This window comes from Gallus gallus, chromosome 3, assembly GCF_016699485.2.
Source record: "Gallus gallus isolate bGalGal1 chromosome 3, bGalGal1.mat.broiler.GRCg7b, whole genome shotgun sequence".
Classification (NCBI taxonomy): domain Eukaryota; kingdom Metazoa; phylum Chordata; class Aves; order Galliformes; family Phasianidae; genus Gallus; species Gallus gallus.
This window is the reverse complement of record NC_052534.1, coordinates 12070138-12088854: the sequence shown is the minus strand read 5'-3', so window position 1 is coordinate 12088854 and position 18717 is coordinate 12070138. Positions and strand designations below refer to the sequence as shown.

The following is an 18717-nucleotide window of genomic DNA, read 5'->3' as shown; positions in this document are numbered from 1 at the left end:
GCTGAAGCCCTTCGCACTAAGGGCTAAATGTTGGATTTCAGATATGTAATACATTTCTGCTCAATCTTTACAGTTTTTTCTAACATCAACATTTGAAATACAGAAATACATGACTACATCAGCCTTCACTTCAGATTCTGATGCAGCTTGTTTTCTATTCACAGAGAAGCTATACTAAAAGACAAAAAGCTAGCATGAAGATCTGCATTGTTAGGCCATTTGTCACTTCACTCAATGAACATCTAGTTATAGGTTCTGCAGCTTTGCATTAGAATGGTTCTGATAGAACTTCAGGGAGTTTTTGTACTGGTTGACGTTTGAAGGTTTCATCTCTAAAAACAGTGTAGGCTGCAGAAAGAAGTATTAATGATTCCTCCTTCAATATTCACTCCTTTAAAGGCACTAATGAGCTGACGTCATTAAAAGAGTATCATACTATCCCCTTATTGATTGCAAGACAACATATCCTTTTCTGTATTTATAAGCCATAGGTGAGCGAGATCATTAAGTTGTGATACAACGAAAATGCACTACAGTTGTCAGGCTTCCCCTCTCAACATTTAATGAAGCAGCAAACTGCTGCAATAATATGTCCAGCCTACAAATTTGCATTGAAAAATGCTTTTATTTTATTTACTGCTTATATTCAAGGACTGCTACAGCTTAAGCTTTCAGTAGGAATCTCTCATTCATGCTTTTTCTAATATCCAATCTTATCACAGCAGCAAAAAGAAACACCTACTTCAATGTCTATCAAGTACTCTGACTTATATGAATGGAAATGACGAACGTGTTCAAGCTATGACTATAGTATTTTAAACACTACACTATCCAACAGAAAAACTCATTTCTACTGATTAATGTCGCAAGGAACATTGTCAAGGCTAGTTATAAGCTCCACTGCATGGGAGAGGAAAAAGCACTTCTCTGACAAATTACCATGCCAGAAGAGATAAAGCAGCTTATGCCTACAGTAGTCTGATGAATGATGTTAATACTGGATACAACCCAGCACGGATTAGCCCGAGTCCACATTAAGTTCCTGTGCAGGCAGAAATGTAAGCAATAGTTGATCTTTAACACATTTGTTTTGCATCAAAGGATGAAAATACCAAACAATAAAAAAAGTTAAAAAAAAAAAAAAAAGTTAAGCTGCAACACAAATATCTGGAGTCAACATATCTTGAGCTGCAATTCTGAAACTCAAGTTACATACCTTGGAACCATCAGACAGTGCCAGAGTTGTGGTGTAAGATTAACTGTTTCATTACAATATTATGGATTTTGTTGTCATTGTTGCTTCACTTCTAAAGGTGACTTTACTTTCAGTCACACAATTAGCTCAGCCAAAATCCAACCTGCCTGCACTCCAATTAAGGAAATCATACTGCGTCAGGAAATACAATAGGAGCCTTAGAAAGATATTCTCAGTTTTTTTTTATTTTATTCCATAAAATACTCACTTTTCTCTTCTGGTTTTCTCTAACTTGTCTTTCAAAATCATGATCTCCTTCTTAAGTGCAAGCTGCTGGCTCTCTGCATCCCGTAGTTCCTTCTTCAGACTTTTTATTTCATTAGCATGCATTATTTCACGTTTAGATAGTTCCTCTTCATAGAAAACACTTTTCTTTTCCAGGTCTGCCTTTAATTTAGTGATCTCTTGCTGGTGTTCTATACTGCTTACCCCAGGTGAGCGACCAATCTGTTTTTGCTAAAACAAGAAGCTCCAAGTTAGCACTCAAGAATGCTGAAAACAATGCTTAGCAGGAACTCAATACTCTTAAGTCTGTGTTTAGATAATATCCCATTACAGACTTTACACAAAAACATGTATCTAAATTTTTCTGAAAATTTGTTAATCATAAATCTGAACTGTACTTTTATCATTTTGTGATTTAAATGTAGTAATAGTTTTCAAAACATGGAAATCATCACTTTAAACACCACATGCCACGTTCTGACTCCCCTGACATGCGGTCAGAAAGTGACCGCAGCATTGAAAGACTTTCATGTTCCCACTCATCCAGTTCACAGCAACAGAACTGAGAGACTTTAAGGAATGTAGAAAAAGAACAATGACATATAGTTAATATATTTGAAAGCACAAATAATTTGTGGAAAAGCTATACAAAGGTTGAATTCTAGCTACAAAAACACTGTATGGATTGCATCAGTCAGGAAAACCTGACCTATTTTGCTTAAACTGACCATTCACATCACAGCAGATTAACGGGAAAAACAAGCTTTAAACAGTAGGAGTACTTCACTTTTCACAGCTGCAAAGCTCTCTTGGTGAGATGTGGCATTTCAACAGTCTTTACACATTGCTTAAGGACACGTATACATTTGTATCAAATGTGCACTCACTAAGCTCAAAGTCCTGCTGTAACAGGACAAACTGAGATCATGGGGTTACATGTGCACTGAAATCCAAATATGGAAATGTAGATAAATTTACATTTAATGTAAATACATGTATAACTCGGTTTGGACTTTTTTTTCTAATTTTAATACAAAAGGAAGTGTAGTCTAAATAAATAAAGCAAATTACTTAATAAAAAGACTGCTTCAAGAAATGGCAGACAACTGAAAAACCTTCTTCCTTACAACAACTGTCTCACACTTGTAGGTTCCACAATATTTTTTTAACTAACTTCATTCTTACCATAAGTAAACATAACTTTCCTTAGTTTACTTTGCTGATGCATGAACAGATTTCAAGAACTAAAAGTCACTGAAAAAATTCAGGTTATCCGAATTACTATTACGATGAATTCTGTGAGAAAATGGACTTGCTCTTTGTGTCAGCCTAACACTGTAAAAACCCCTAACTGTATGAGCCAGATACATGCTGCTACCTCATGGTTTTCTCTAACTTACCCTCATCAAAATGGCCACCTGTTCTGATCAAAGAACAAAATCCTGCTGTTCTGATGCAGAATGGTCAATCAGAAAAAAAAGATGCCATACTAAATGGACATGGTTCAGAGAGGAAGGAATTTTCTTTCATGCACACGTAGTCAACTACTGAACTTGCTTTTTACTGCTCAACGTGCTAAATTGCCTACACATATATATCAATGGAGCATGTAAAAAGTTTGTCTGCAATATCATGGTCTTAGTGGTTTTTCACATCTTATTTCACAATTAAAAGATCCCATTGGGTGAAAAACTAAAAAAGCGAGCAGACTCCCAGAGCCACCAGGGAGCCATGCAGGAGCTGTGTGGGCACGAGGCTGTGGCAGCCATGGCTGTTTAGGCCTTGCTGGGGCCTGAGGCCTGCTTTTCAGTAGTGCCCAACAGCAAAGCAGGGAACAACAGGCACAAGCTGGAACACAGCAAGTTCCATACAAATGTGAGGAAAAACTTTGATACTTTTAGGGTGACAGAGCACTGGAACAGGCTGCCCAGAAATGTTGTGGAGTCCCTTTCTCTGAGAACATTCGAGACCCGCTGGGACACCTTCCTGTGTGACTTGCTGTAGGGAACTGCCTTAGCAGAGGGTTGGACTCAGTGACAACCAGAGGTCCTTTCTAACCCCTGCAATTCTGTGATAAAACACATGCTGCAGCAGAAGAGAGAGCTGGGTGGTACTGTACAATGGCTAACAGAACTAGAGTAACAGAAGAAACAAAAAACATGTTTTGAATTGATGGAAGCACAAATTCCAAATAGATGTTTTCATACATGCCTGTTTCAAGTGGATAAATAGTGCAAATGAGACATAATGCATCATTTGGCACATAGACAGATGCCATAACTCAGTGCAGGAATTCTTCCCTCTCTCTCCCTCTCTCACAGGCACACACAAACAATATAGGCACCACACAGCAGCTCTTTCACTGGCACCTATATAGCTGACTAAGTGCAAATTGACAGCAGCGCTGTAAATAAGACTATATGGCTTGACATGTGCATCACGTACTATGAATTCTGTAATTGCAACGAAACAGACATCAAGTTTTGTACTTGTAGAATAATCATTAAATATTGCAATAATATATCAGATGGCATGGAAGAACTTACTATCTAAGCAATCTAATATTAAACAAGCATACTAGTAAAAAACTTGGAAGGCTTTTGGCTTGGCTTTAATGTGATAAGCCTCTGATATTATGTATTGCTTCAAGATTTGTATCTTACATTCTGCAGATGGTAATGATAATTTACTATGCTAGGAATATGAAGAAACTTAGGATTGTGATACTTACAGCAGTTTATGGTAGAAATACTTGCCAAATGCAGCGTATTAATAAAGATTCAATTTTATATATTTTTTTTACAATTTATATCAATTATCACTTATTTAGATTACTACATTATTCCTACCAATTTAATAATTTGCTATTGCTCAGTTAAGAATGAAATAATTTCATTTTCAGTATGCAATCTAAAATTTTAACATACAGAATGAGGTCTAAGTTTGCTTGAAATGAACTTACAAATTTAATAAATAATTAAAAAAGCAGCCATACAAATTAGCACTAGAATCACCTAGTCATGAAAACAGACTCTACGTAATTAGTTCTTTTCAGCGCAGAATCAGCCTGGGTGAATGTGCTTATTTGAAATTCTAGCATATGAAGATACTTAAAATATCTAATAACAGAAAGAAAATATATGTGTTGGTAGTATTTCCTGCATTTAAGAACTGGGGCTTCTATCTATGCTATCCGAACTTCACCTGCATCATTGAATCTACACCTGATTTGGGTCTCTATAGTGCTAAAGCCAGCAGATGAGAAGTGCAAAGCACTGGGATTTGGGCAGAATTTTGGCTCAGTATATATCCAAAGGTGGGTAAAGAAGTTTACTGAAGTAAATAGGAAGGGTAAGATTTTCTAGCAAATCTATGCAGTGCCATAAAAATACCAATAAATATGCCTGTCAACAGGTGAAGAGCAGAGAGACATCCGTAAGTATTCTTGTACTATATTTGTAGATAGTATTTGTGCATCTGCAGGTATTACTATATTACCATATCTGATTAAAATAAAGCTACAATTTCCCTTTCCTATTCTGATAAACTAGCCTTGTTGCTGCAAATCAAATTACCATCTTTTCTCAGTAGATCCCCCATAAATTCCTCTCATGTCTGAGAGGGATATACTGATATACAAACTCCGGATGGTGAAGATTAATGAAAGCAGAACAAATATATCTTAATTTTCAGACAACAATCTGAATTCACAGTATCAGGAGCTCCAAAAATTCATATTTCATGATGAATGGATTTCCTTATTTTCATTTAAGGAAGGAAGACAAAATAAAAGAATACGTGATCAAAACAAAACAACCTTCTGTGCAGTGACTTAATGTTGACAAATGTTCCACAGAATTCTAATAATGAAGCTATTATTCATGTGATTTAAGACCAGAATAGTCCTAACTTGATATTTCGTACAAAAAAAAAAAAGATTTATCCCAGGAACAGCATTTTGCTGTATATGAACAACAGTCCCAACACAGAAACAAACAAAAAAAACCTTCCCCTTCAGTTTTTGAGAAAGTCTTTAGAGCATTGAAAATTCTTTAGAGCATTGTATATAATGCTAAAGCACAGAAAAAAATAACAGTTAACATTCTTGGCTCATTTAAATTTCTATTCCTAAAAAAACGTATATATGTGTGAGCAATCTAAAAGCACAAACTTTTCCTTTACAACTACATCAGTTGATTTACATTTTGGAGAAACCTACCTTTCTTTTCATTTACAATACAGTACATGAAACACCTACAAAGAAGCCTGTGGAGGCTTTAAGTTTATCTTCAAATATTCAGCCATTCTACACTAAACAAAGCCTTTAACAGTTAAACAAATACCTGAAGCAATTTGGTAAAAAGATTATTGAGAAACTCTTCAGTATGCAGTGAATACAGTGGTCTGAAAACTGCAGTAGGTAAATGTTAATTCTTCTGGACAATAATGCAATTCATGTTTGTATCAGTATTCAGCACCAACCAAAGTGTCAAACTGACAATATCTTTTTCTCTTACTACTGAAAGCAATCAAACAGATCCAGTGCTTGCTGTCTGCTACGTTTACAGGTGCTCATGTTAGGACAGACTAACCTTTAGCCCCTCTACTTCACTTTCCAGCTGCTTAGAGTACTGCTCACTCCGCTCTCGCAATTTCCTGTCTTTGGATGCCTCAGCAGCCGCAGCTTCAGCTTGGACTTCCAGCTACAAAAATACATGCATTTATTAATGGGCAGGGTTCTTACATTTTTTCCAAACCTATTTATGATTTTCAGTAAGAGAGACACAACTTCAACACAAACTGGACACTTCAAATTCTTATAAAACAAAAATGGTACCGTTTGAAATAAGAAAAATTTAAAAGATTTACAAACAACATTAAAAAAATATTTCATCAGAAAACCTTACATATAACTACTATTTCATAAATTCTAAACTTACTACTTACTTCTTTTTTAAGTCTCTCTGTTCTGCGTAACTCTTGCCTTAAACTTTCTACTTTTTGCATCACCACTTCCATTTCTTCTTCCTTATCTCGGAGCTGGCGGGCAAGCTTTTGTTTTTGAGAGTGCAAGTCTGTCAGCCGCTCGTTCATCTCTGAGAACTCCTGCATTGCCAATTTCCGCTGGCTGTGTGCATCTTTCAGCTCTTTGGCTTGAGATTTTAATCTGTCACTAGACTCTGCCAGTTCCTACAGTTTAAAAAAAGAATTAAGTAATAAACCTAGAAAGCTGCAAGGCCAATTCTCTGGATGTGCATCTAAAACTTCTCCAAAGTAATGAGAAACTAGATACTCATTTATGTTGATAAATGCTTCCACAATACAGACTGCGTGTGCCTATAAATCAGATTTTACTACAGAAGTCAGTTAAACTGCATAAACTTACACAAAGTCTGAATTTGCTCCGTTATTATAGGTTCAATACAAGCACTCACACTAAAATATAAAAAACCCTTGCTGTCTGAAAAAACTTCATCTGCCTAGTTTTTCCATGAACTACTTAAGAATCAACAAAGAGTACTCAACTGATAAATAATGATAATTAACAGTTTTTTTCATTAGTTGAATGGAAAACTCTCGTATGTGAGGACTTCTGCTTTTGAAGCTTCAGAGAACTGATGTGTACGTGGCAATTATGATTTTCACACACTGTACCACAATACAAAATATTACAGAATGTTTCAGGTAACACAAAACACTGTGTTCAACAATAGTAAATGATAATTACCCTTTCACAAGAACCTACATGAAGAACACTGCCACTTCTACGGTGTAAACCTTTCACAAAATATTCTTAGATCTGTGCTACTATACTATGAATGAAGGACCACAGCAGTTTATATGGTTTAATGATGTTCAGCCAAAACAGAGCTGAACAAAGAAGGAAGGAAAAGTGAGTCTGAGGATGAAAAGAAAGGCAGGAGGAAGAAAGAATATTTGGCACCTATACAAATTTAACAGCATTTCTGAAGGTTGTTAAAAGATGTCCTAATCACTGTACATTGTTTCAGAATGGTCTTTCTTAGACAAGCTGACAGTGCTCAAGACTTTAAGAACCTTATGAGTTAAAAGAAACAATGATAAATACAGATGGCAGGTCAACATTGAATGTGGACTCTAAAATACTGGGCTAATACAGATTGTGATGACAGAAAGCCTAATGTATTTTGTATCTGATTCTGTTTTCAATATGATTCAATCATGAACACAAAATAGGCATGGAAGGCAGTATGCACTAAATTAAGAATGAGGAATCAATGATAGAAAAAAAAAGTCAGCATTTGTTACTGTAGTTATTCCAAATCACTTTTCAAATCTTTATATTTGGGAAATTTTTCACATCTCTTCTTGGAATGCTTCCATGCCACATCCCTAATAGCAAATTCTCAGCATTTTTTCCCTGCTACACTCTCACTCATACTTCAAATTAAATTATTTGTCTGGAATCGTTCTTCTCCATCTTTTAACCACTATAATTATCACCTTAGTTTAATACTACAAAACTTTCTTTGCAGCCATTCCAAATTTGGATCGCGGTGTAGTTTATTATCTGGAATTAGTCACCCAGGACCACCCAACAACCATACACAAAATGCTTCAAACAGTGTCCTTGTCTTAAAACAAGTCAGAAAGCAAAGTAGGTCACATTACACATTTATTATCTACTCATTAATTTTATATCTTAAAGTTATTTTAATCGAAATTAAAGCATAAAAATAGTCTTTAGGTTTTAGAATAGTCACTGACAAAACACTTTTACCTTATTAAGATCTTCCCTCTCTTGCTTCAGTGTTCTAACCTGTTTCTCAAAAGCCTTTATTTGTCTGGAAGCATCGTCCAACTCCCGCCTTGCAGTGCTGGCCTCTTCAAGTTGCTGTTCTAGATGTCCAGAATCTAGAAAAAGCAGCATATTTTAAGGAGAAAGCATATTTTAAGGAGTGCTACAATAGCACTGTCTAGCTGCTTTAAACCTCCCTTTGGTATTTATTCTTGTCTCAACCACAAACTAAAGCAATTCTTATCTGGTTTCAGAACAGGGAGTAAGTTGTTTCAAATGTTCTATTTGTTCTTAGCAGAATAGAACAGAAGGTCACAGATTACTATAATGCAACACAGAAAATGACAACTTGTCTTTTTATAATGTAACCATCAAGCATACACATAACTCTATTTTGCACTTCAACATGACCTAAGCATTTGACTTGCGTGCACTGTGATGAAATGTCCATTTTATTACACCTTATCTTAATTATAAGCAGTCTCTTTCATCTACACAAACTCCGCCAGAAAGAGCCAGCAAAAATACTGGGCCACTCAAGAGCTGGCAAAGGTTCTCCAGTTGATAGACTTAAAATTAACTTCAGAAGATTTTACTTATTTTTAGTGTGAAAACCATTTGTATTTATGTGATATGCTTTGTTACTACTATAAACACAAAAAAACTACTATAGCCAGTTTGTTACTGTCAATTATACTTAGAAAACGCATTACTAAGGCAGAGATAAGTAACATCATAAATACTCTCAAATGCTCTGACATAAAAAGTTGAAATCCATAAAATACTAGAGAAAACTGAAAATTCTAATTAGTGTTTTCTTTCTGGGATTTCACTCAAAAACAGATACTGAAAGCTAGATACATGTGAAAGTGGGTTAATTCTAAGTTCTATGAAACCTGCAGACATTTTGCCTTTGATTTCAGTTGTAATGGGAATTCATACTACACATTTATCCACAGACCAGTAACTCATCTATACTCTTAATACGAGCTTTTTACTACATTTTCACGAATGTTCCCCTAAGAGACTGGCTTTCAGAGAAGTCAAACAGAAAAATACATTTCTAATAGTTGCAATTTCTGAAACAGAAGAGTTTTAAAAGGAAAAGAACACCATTATCTTGTCCTCATACAAATATTGGTTATTGTTTTAATTCATTGACTCTTATTCAGAAACGTAAAAGAGTGTATTAAATAAGAGATGTAGCTCAGAGCTATAAATTATTAACTGCCTCCCTTATGTAGGCTTCTCTGAAGTCACCAGCAAAAAAAAGTTTATATACGGCCCTGCTGAGCCAAGATAAATCTCTCTTCTGTGCATGACCTACTTTGTTCCATAGCTCTACTTTCTTCCTCTATTGCTGCCCTTTATATATCTGGCAATGTTAAAGATTCCTCAAAGTTTTCTCCTATGTAACTTGCTGAACAAAAAAATACAACTTTGACCTCAAGAAGTGGAAGCATATGGCTAGCGTCATTCCACAGAAAACCATACAGACAAAAAAATGCTGTATTTTTCTAAGGTTCCCCTTGTTACAATCTTGAATTTGACACAATTTCACATTATTTTTGTTACCTTTTCAAATGGCTGTTTACACCTACAGTTCGAAATAAGGCAGTAAAAAAGATTAAAGCTAGTTGTAACTTTGAATACTACACAGCAATTTTCTGTCTAATCACCCTAGTTTTTGCTAACACCTTAGCTAATATATACAAACATTCCCTGTAGGAAGTTACTGCATTGCACTTAAATGCTCAAGAGATAAGCCCAAACTATAAAGTTCAGCCCTGCACCTCAAATCTACCTTCTTAAAGTTCAAGAGATCTAGGCTTGGAAGGCCATCCAGAAAGTCTGAAGCTAGCTCCATTGAACTTGGAATTCAGACAGGATCATCATCTGGTTTGCGTCTCTTTTCTGTAGTTAGTTTTAATTAGTTTTAATATCTATCTCATAATCGGTTTTAATATCTATCTCATAAAAACAACAACATCAAAACAACCAACAAACCAACCAACCAAAACACCACAAATCCATAAGATTAAGTAAAACATTCTCTTTTTCCAACCTTATCGAATTACCTTGTATTAGTAAAAACTCAAGGCACAGATGTATGCCTTCTGTTGAATATATTGTCTGGACCAGTGAAGGCATTCAAGCATATACTGGAAAAGTTACAAAGTGACTGGATGGATTAGATGACTGTATGTTCTTTATTTGAACACATTTTTCACTTCCAACCCCAAAATCAAAGGCATGTGTGTTTTGTAGAACCAAATATAAAAATATGTATGTGGTATGAAAGAGAAAACACTTTATGGGGACATCTACTCAGTGTTAACTGCCTTTACCAGTTCTTCTTTAGAAGAATTGACTTCTTTTATATGCAGAAATGGTTATCAGTTGTGTTCAAAAATGTTTCATAACTTTCTTTGTTTTTCATTCCCAAAGAAAGGGAATAATACCTGCAAGAATGAACTAATATATGAGCTGCAGCTCATTAAATCAAGAGCAAAATACAATTTAAAGCTGATACTGCCACTTTTCTAAGGAGCTGGTCCTCTGCAAAAGCTGTTCTAACAGATGTTGCTATTCTGTGGTCCTAAGGAACAAAAAACAGAGCTGAGAACTGATTCAGAATAGAGATTTCCAATGACGTTCCTTCATCATTACAGCAGCAAGTACAGGAAGGAACTGGAAAGAAGTTTCAGAAAAACAACTGTCCTGACACAGCATCTATATAGGGCCTGGTGAGATCCTCCCTAAGCTACTTAAGCAATGTTCACATTCAAAAGTAATATGTAAGGCACGATGAAAAATGTCAGAGAACATGTCAGAGAAGCTGTCCAATTGCACATCTATAACACAGTCTCTTTCATACAACCTAATTTTAGCAATATATAATCTATGCACTTCGATCTGCAATTCATAGTGTGCTTCTGCCCCGTAACACAGCAGCAGAGAGTAAACACACCAATATTCAGAAGTTAAATTCAAGTTCTTCTTTCTATGGGTGTCCCTGCTGGCATTTCTGACACTTTCAGAAAGTTTTTTCACAAGCACAAACCAAGTCAGCTTTTCCCTTGAGCCTTTCTCACTGGGTTTTCCCTTGCCACAGGTAACCTATGGGCATATAACTAGAGATTAATTAACCACCACCCATGTCTGACTTTTTCCCCACATAAAATCCAGATATTTTCCTATCTAGGTTGACAAGAGAAATCATATTTGTCAAAGTAACAAACTTATGTATCAGAAAATAAACTTAATTTCCAAGAATATGATCAAAGTTTCAAAACAAAATCCAGCAAAAAAGGAGATAATGAAAAAAATCCATTGATACTTAAAAAATAAAAAAAGATCTGTCCATCAGGTTGTTCTGTTTTTGGCTCAGATAAAGTTAATTTTCTTACCAATAGCAAGTATGGTGTTTTGTTTTGGATTTAGGATGAGAATAATGGGGATAACACACAGATGTTTTAGTTGTTGCTGAGCAGCGCCTACACTAAGTCAAAAAGTTTTCAGCAGCTTGTGCTGCCCTGCCAGAGAGATGGCTACAGGAGCACACTAAGCTGGAATGGAACAGAACCAGGATAGCTGACCCAAACGAGCCAAAGGAATGCTCCATACCATACAGTGTCATGCAGAACAAATAAAGTGGGGCAGGTGTCCAGGGCATAGCTGCTGCTGCTGACTGACTGGACAGTGATCAGCTGGTGGTGAGCAACTGCATTGTGCATCACTTGCTTACCTTATTCTTGTTATTGCTTTGTTGTTGATCTCTTTTTTTTTTTTTTTCTTTTCCCTCTTTCCTTCTTTCTTATTAAACTGTTCTTATCTCAACCCAGGAGTTATTGCACTTGTCTTTTCAACTTTCTGGCCCCTCCCATTGCAGGGGTGGGGAGTGAGCAAATAGCTGTGTGGTGTGTAGCTGTCTGCCAGGTTAAACCACAACACAAGCATTTTGCAGACAAACTGCAAAAAAACTACGAATGTCTTTACTTCTCATGTTTACTTCCATAATCAAGAATCAACACCTTCCTCACCTCCAGAAACCACCTCACCTTTTGCATACAAAGCAAGAAATACTAAGGTATGTTACAGTGACTGACTTGTAAAAGGACAACAATAACTTTTGATACTGCAAAAATAAACAAAAAAGTGCTCCATCTGCTCTTGTACTACATTGTTGAGGGGAAAAAAACCAAGGTAATACAAATGAAAATTCTCAGGTAGTGCCTGATCACATCCCTGTAAACTAGCAATACCACACTTAGAATCCAATAGAACTTTACCACTAATAATAACAGCAGAAGTCACTTAAACTTCCTTTCACTCTTGTAATAAGAATTACTGAAGTACTGAGCATTAAGCTGAATTTGAAGAAAATGTTGCACTACAAGTGAAGGGAAACTGGGAAATTCTCTAAAAAAGGAAAACAAAACAAGCGTTATCTTAGAGGAAAAAAACTCACAATTTTTGCTTACTGTTACAGGTTTTATGTTAATAACTTACCTGTTACCTGTTTCTTCAACTTTTCAATTTCTTCTTTTAAGCTTTTAATTTCTAAATCTTTGCTTGCTGCAATTGGGCCATCCACTGTTGAATACTGAAGAGCCTGGACTGTCTGAGTGGACTCTAGAAAGAGAGGCAAGAGACAGGGACAGAGGTGGTCAGAAGGATGTTACTGATAAATGAACATATAACAAAAAACCCTGTACTGCAGCATGTTAGATGTATGCTTGTAAGGCCATATCCCAGATGTTAACACCTAACTCACAGACACATAAGCTTAAATCAAAAAACCTTTCCCTGTTCCCAGCAAGACCATGGCTTACTCCTCTAAAAAACTATACATATGTACATATTAGGATTCTACAGTTTAAAATTGTGAATGGCTAAGTGTCAATTTTTCAGCATTTGTCAGGTGGACAAATTAAGTTCTTTTAGATGTAGTGCAGAGTCAGCATGTTTGGAATTCAAGGAATAAGGAACTGCAATTGTGGAATATTTCAGGCAAAAAGGCCTGAAAAGTTAAATTTGTCAACAGAAATAATAAAGAGATGTTTTTTTCTGCTACAAGGCATTCCAGGAGGCATTGTTGTTTTTTTTTTTTTTTTTTTTTTTTTCCCACAGGATAAACTGTGCTTCACAGAACTGCAGGCTAATTAGGTCAGAAGAGTGACTGAAGTATCTTTTTATACCTTGCAGTTTTCTACTAAGTTCAAGCTTTTCCTGCTCTAGACGTCTTATTCTCCTCTCATAAGCTTCTGTTGCTAAACTGTCCTCCAAAGTTCTTTGAATGTTGGCATCAAGATCCATGGAGGGTGGTCCAGCTGTCAGTCTTAGACAGCTGCGGTCTGAAAGCACACTGGGAAAAAAAAAAAATCAACAGTATTAGATTTTACAACAGGTCAGCTTTAAAATTAAAAACAACAGAACAAAACAAAAAACAGTAAAGTTGTTTAAATTGTGAATTATATGCAAATTCTTATACAATATATTTATACAATAAAATAAGAATTGGTTAGTATTATTAGAAATGTATTTTTACCTAGCATGACTGATCTCAATGTATTTTCAACTCTCCTGATTAAAAATAAACTTCACTGACAGTCCAAGTTAGCCAGGAAGCAAAAAGTGACCTTCTGGATAGTTTATACGATTACAAAAATGGCTTATTTTAAAATACTTTATGAAGTTCTCTAAACATTTTAAATATAGTAACTACAAAAAATGGTGTGAAGTTTTCATGTGAAAACCAGGGCATCTACATATCAAAAATACTGTGAAACCCTCCTTCTGCATATAATCACATACACTTGCTATTTATGTAAAAAAATCCTTTTGAAGTCTATGGGTTATCTCACATTACCAGCATCAAACACGTGTGTTTGCAGGAGCATGGCTGGATTTTCAATAGCTGTAATCATTATTTATTTATTTTCATAACTGCTAGTGGAAGAGTAATGGACTTTCTTGTTACTGCTTAATTTAGCAGCAGAGATTAACATAAATGCTGCATAAATACCAAGTATTGTTTCCATTTAGAAATACAAGAGCATTAAATGACTAGAAATAAAACAGTTTTTTAATTCTTTTGAGCCAAGTTCCCTCTGGATCCACACATCTAATGTTATCTTTGTCATACTCTTGTATGGTCAACTTCTTACACTGTCTGAAGAACACCTCTCTCAACAGAACTCCTCTGTGCATCGTTGTTGACCTTTATACTGATGTACATTTTACCTGCAGAGAGTTCATTCTTTTTGGACAAACTGCATTTTAGCTTATACTAATTGTTAATCTCCTGTTAATAAAAACTGTTAATCCCCTCAACAGGCCACAATATTTAGTTATTTGTTTGCAGTGGGTATCAGAGAGAAACAAGAAATTATGTAACTGTCCTACAGATAATTTCAGAATTCTTACTTACCAGCTACTTGTATATGTGAAACCTACAAATGGTAAATGATGACCAGAAAACGCAGTGTGTGATGGTGGAGGCATCGTCTCCTAGAAAAATGATAATTGAGAGAGTAATAATTCACTGTTAAAAAAAATTTTGAGTTTAATCATGTGTGAACTGCTACTGACAATATCACATTAACTGGATTCTCAGTTATCCTTACCTACACCTCAAATTTGAAACACACCACCTAAGTCTATCTATAATAGCATGTAATATATTATATATAATATTTCATGCAGGTTAGCATGAAAATGTTTTTCTAATGAAACAGGTTACCACTGGAGAAAAGCAGGATACAACAATCTTTAAAAGGCAATTAATGCCTTCCTTTTTCCAAGAAGCTCTGAGCACACAGCATATCTTTTATTCTCTTTTTCACATCTCTCTGCTCTTCAGTCTGCAGTACTTATTACCTGTAGATTTACCAACCTCTTTTCTGTGTAGCCTCTCTATATTTGGAGAGAACAATAGTTATTTACTAGAAAAAAGTAATATAACAAAATTTTCTAACCCCATTAGTGTTTTGAACATTTCTATCGTCAGTGCTCCTTTACTCTAACCAGACAAAAAACTAAGAACCAAGACAACCTTTGAGTTTTCTCCTCAAGCTAAAATGGCTCTGCTGCTATATTCCTGGAACCATTAAGAGTTCTAAAATTCTTAAGTATACTGTTGGAATTTTCCTGTTTAAACCCAAAATGCATGGTTTATATTGTTACACTAGAGGCGGCCTCACAATCTGTCCTGTATAATACCTGCTTACATACTGGTCGTCAAAAGAAACCTCCTATGAAGAAGTTTTCTGCACTGAAAGTGCTAAAAGGTTTGAAATATAAGCAAATGTAATGACTCTTTTCCAAACCCAAGCAAAAAAGAAAGGAACTGGCTGTACATGCTGCAATGTAAAATTCAGCAGGACAACAGGGAGCAAGAATGCATTCAAAAGAAATCCAAATTTACTTTTTTGATGGTGGCATCAGCTACACTATGTCATAACTTTGATCTTTTAGTAAAAAAAGACCTTCATACTAAAAAAAGAGTTGCCAGAATAAAAACTAAACCTATGATATGGCTAGACCATAAAAATACATCAAATCTGTTGAGTGTTTTGGAAACTAGAGACAAAACTGAAATCCAAAGCCTCATCTTTCTACTAACAGTTAATAAAAATATAAATTATTACACTCTGCACTTTGGAAAAGAAAAATTCTTTACCTTTCCTTTGTATTTTGTTTTTATTTCTCATAGATGTGAAGTTACAAAATTTTCTATGTGAAGAACTTAAAAAAGATTAAATGAATAATTGTAGTATGTATGACAAACAGCCTTCAGTTATCACACAGGCATCCATATGGATTAAATTGGTTCTAAAATATCGTATCTATTGATAATGATGCAGGAATTTGAAAATAATTTGTTTCTTTGCTGATCTTGGAGTAAATAGTTTAAAAAATACATACGTCCTGCCATTTATGTGAATTCAAGTGTGCTACCATACTGACATTATAACTGAATCCAAGTATGTCAAACCAATGTCAATAAACATACTAAATCAAACAGTGAAAAGCTAAAAATCAACATGATCAGACTGCCTGAACAACACTGTTTTGTCCTCTTGAATGTATGTACACTTTTAACATACAATCATTATTACGCATATAATTTTTTTCCATGCAACCACTGTCTCTTTCCAATTCCAGTTAGAAAAATAATAATCATGGCCTTTCAGAGCTGCCTTTTAGCTTCAATACTGGGCATTACTCATTTGCTGTATGTCATTCAAACCTTCCAATGAATTAAAAAAATAATAATTCTCACGTGCTTTTCTATGATGCTCACATCTGTAGTATACAATAGATGAATACAATATACAATAGGTGAATATACAATAGTGTACAAGTAGGTGAAACTTCCTCAGAAAATGTGTATGAAAGATGGATGGGAAAACATTTCAAAGTCACACATAAAAAATTTGAGGTGAAGAAACATTAAACACAATATCCTCTAGTTGAAGCAAAAACATACTATATCCTCTACCATGCAATGCCTTAAGCTATTTTCCTCTGAGGTTTGAGGTACAAAGTGTCAAAAGAAATGGTAAAAGCATAACCTTCCTAAATTAAAACAAAACAAAGCCCAATCTCATATGCAAACAACAGATTTCTGCATCCTTCAGTAAATAAAACTGCATTTCCACAGAGAGAACAGAAGGCTTTCCTCAGATGCTAGAATCCCTACCATCTGGCAAAGGTCCTGTTTAAAGGCATAGAAACACTAGGACTGTTAATAATCATTAGTTGCAAAGTTTTTTTTAGCAAAGGTAAAATTATTTATTTCTCAGTAAAATTGCTCCTAAAAATAACGGCCATTACTCTTTTCCTAAAGTTTCCTAAACTCAACCTAAGTCAGAAAACAACCTTGAAAAATTCTAGTCAGTACAAATTGAAATGAAAATATGGGCAGTTACAAATAAGAGTGCTACAATAAAATGCATTATGCAAATAAAATCAATGCTCTACTAGAAATAGTGTCCTGTTGATGTGAATATATACGTAAAATATGCTCTTTATGAAACCTGGACACAAAAAATTGTCACTGCAAATAACAGATATATATATTAGAAGTAAGATTACAATGACTTCACAATTTTTAACTAACATTATCCCTACAGATACATACTTAGAGCATCAGCTTCCAAATTATGTATGTACATCTTGTACAGGATCTTCAAAGCTGCATTTGATTGTTATTTGTGCAGAACATAATGAACATGAAAAAATAAACTTCCACTTACATACATTTTTGAAGTATGCTACAAAAACAGATTTGCCAAAATATTAATTCTTTACTTACAGAATTTTTTAAGCAATCATCATCCACATCGAAGTTTGATGTATCAGTGGGGCTGCTGACTTCTGGAATGTAAGGTGCATCACAGTTTCTAATGTTGTCCCAGTCAATCCCAGCAAAAAATGGATGGTTCTTAAAGTCTTCTATCCCATTCTGTCCAAGCCGATGCTCTCTGCTACAAATTAGCCTTCGGATGAGGTCCTTTGCACTTTCAGAGACATCCGTCACTTGAGCAGGAAACTGGAACCTCTCCTTCAAGATTAAAATAACAGAAAATAGTTTATTACCAAGTAAAAGTGTGAAAAATCACCCTTCCGAGTGATAATTATTAAGTAGAAAAATAAACGTGCAAATACTCAAGTTATTAAAAATATACAGCAAGGTTTCTAGGAAAAACACTTTTCCCAAAGGAAAAAGGAACTACTGAAACTTTTTTGTATTCTGGTTTTTCGTGTTTATTTGAATTGCTCTTAAACCGTTGGACTCTACAGCTGCCTCCAGGTGGAAGAACATTTAAGAATCTGCTGCATAAGCCAACCAATGTATCCAACAGAAAAAAAGAGCGCAGAAGGAGCAAAGCAGTGTAGCCAAGACTTACTGCAGTGAGTGAACTAACAGCCATTTTGCTAAATCCAGATTTTTAATTTTGAACTGCTTTATCCCAAAGCAAATCCATCTGCAAACCATAACTCTTTATGTGGAAACATTTTATGTTCTACATTAATGAATGTTAACACAATTATTACATTAAAAAAATCATTTTAAAATATGCCTCCAAGTTACCCTACTGCTTATGAAAATTAGCTTTGAGAGAGACAGAAAGAGAAAATGCACTAACTTTGTGGTTCATTATTTTCCCATAGGTCTCCACCAAGGACTCAGCATAAAAGGGTGTTTCTCCATAAAGCATTTCATACATGCAAACGCCTAGGGACCACCAGTCACACTCAGGCCCATACTTCCCTTTTCCATCTTCCATGGCCTGCAAAATTTCTGGAGAGATGTAGTCTGGCGTCCCAACAGCTACTGAAGATTGAACCTGTAGGAATTACATTTGCAAGACTAAGAACAGCTTCCATCATTACAGACACTGTGCTTTGTGGCAATGTGCTTAAATTTAGCCTAACGTTCTGGTTATAA

At 35.2% G+C, this 18717-nt stretch overlaps 1 protein-coding gene across 7 annotated transcripts in view; it reads right to left on the bottom strand.

Annotated features, from left to right (window-relative positions):
- The window catches only part of CDC42BPA (CDC42 binding protein kinase alpha), a 174957-nt gene that overhangs the window by 58142 nt on the left and 98098 nt on the right, over positions 1-18717 (bottom strand). For all 7 annotated transcript variants that reach the window (NM_001398237.1, NM_001199443.3, XM_046938649.1 and 4 more), the window contains 9 exons: positions 18416-18616; positions 17581-17829; positions 14692-14771; positions 13460-13626; positions 12771-12893; positions 8241-8374; positions 6428-6670; positions 6073-6183; positions 1464-1711 (listed from right to left, as the gene is read on the bottom strand). In NM_001398237.1, the coding sequence (NP_001385166.1) occupies positions 1464-1711; positions 6073-6183; positions 6428-6670; positions 8241-8374; positions 12771-12893; positions 13460-13626; positions 14692-14771; positions 17581-17829; positions 18416-18616 (1556 nt within the window). The remainder of the gene's footprint in view (positions 1-1463; positions 1712-6072; positions 6184-6427; positions 6671-8240; positions 8375-12770; positions 12894-13459; positions 13627-14691; positions 14772-17580; positions 17830-18415; positions 18617-18717) is intronic.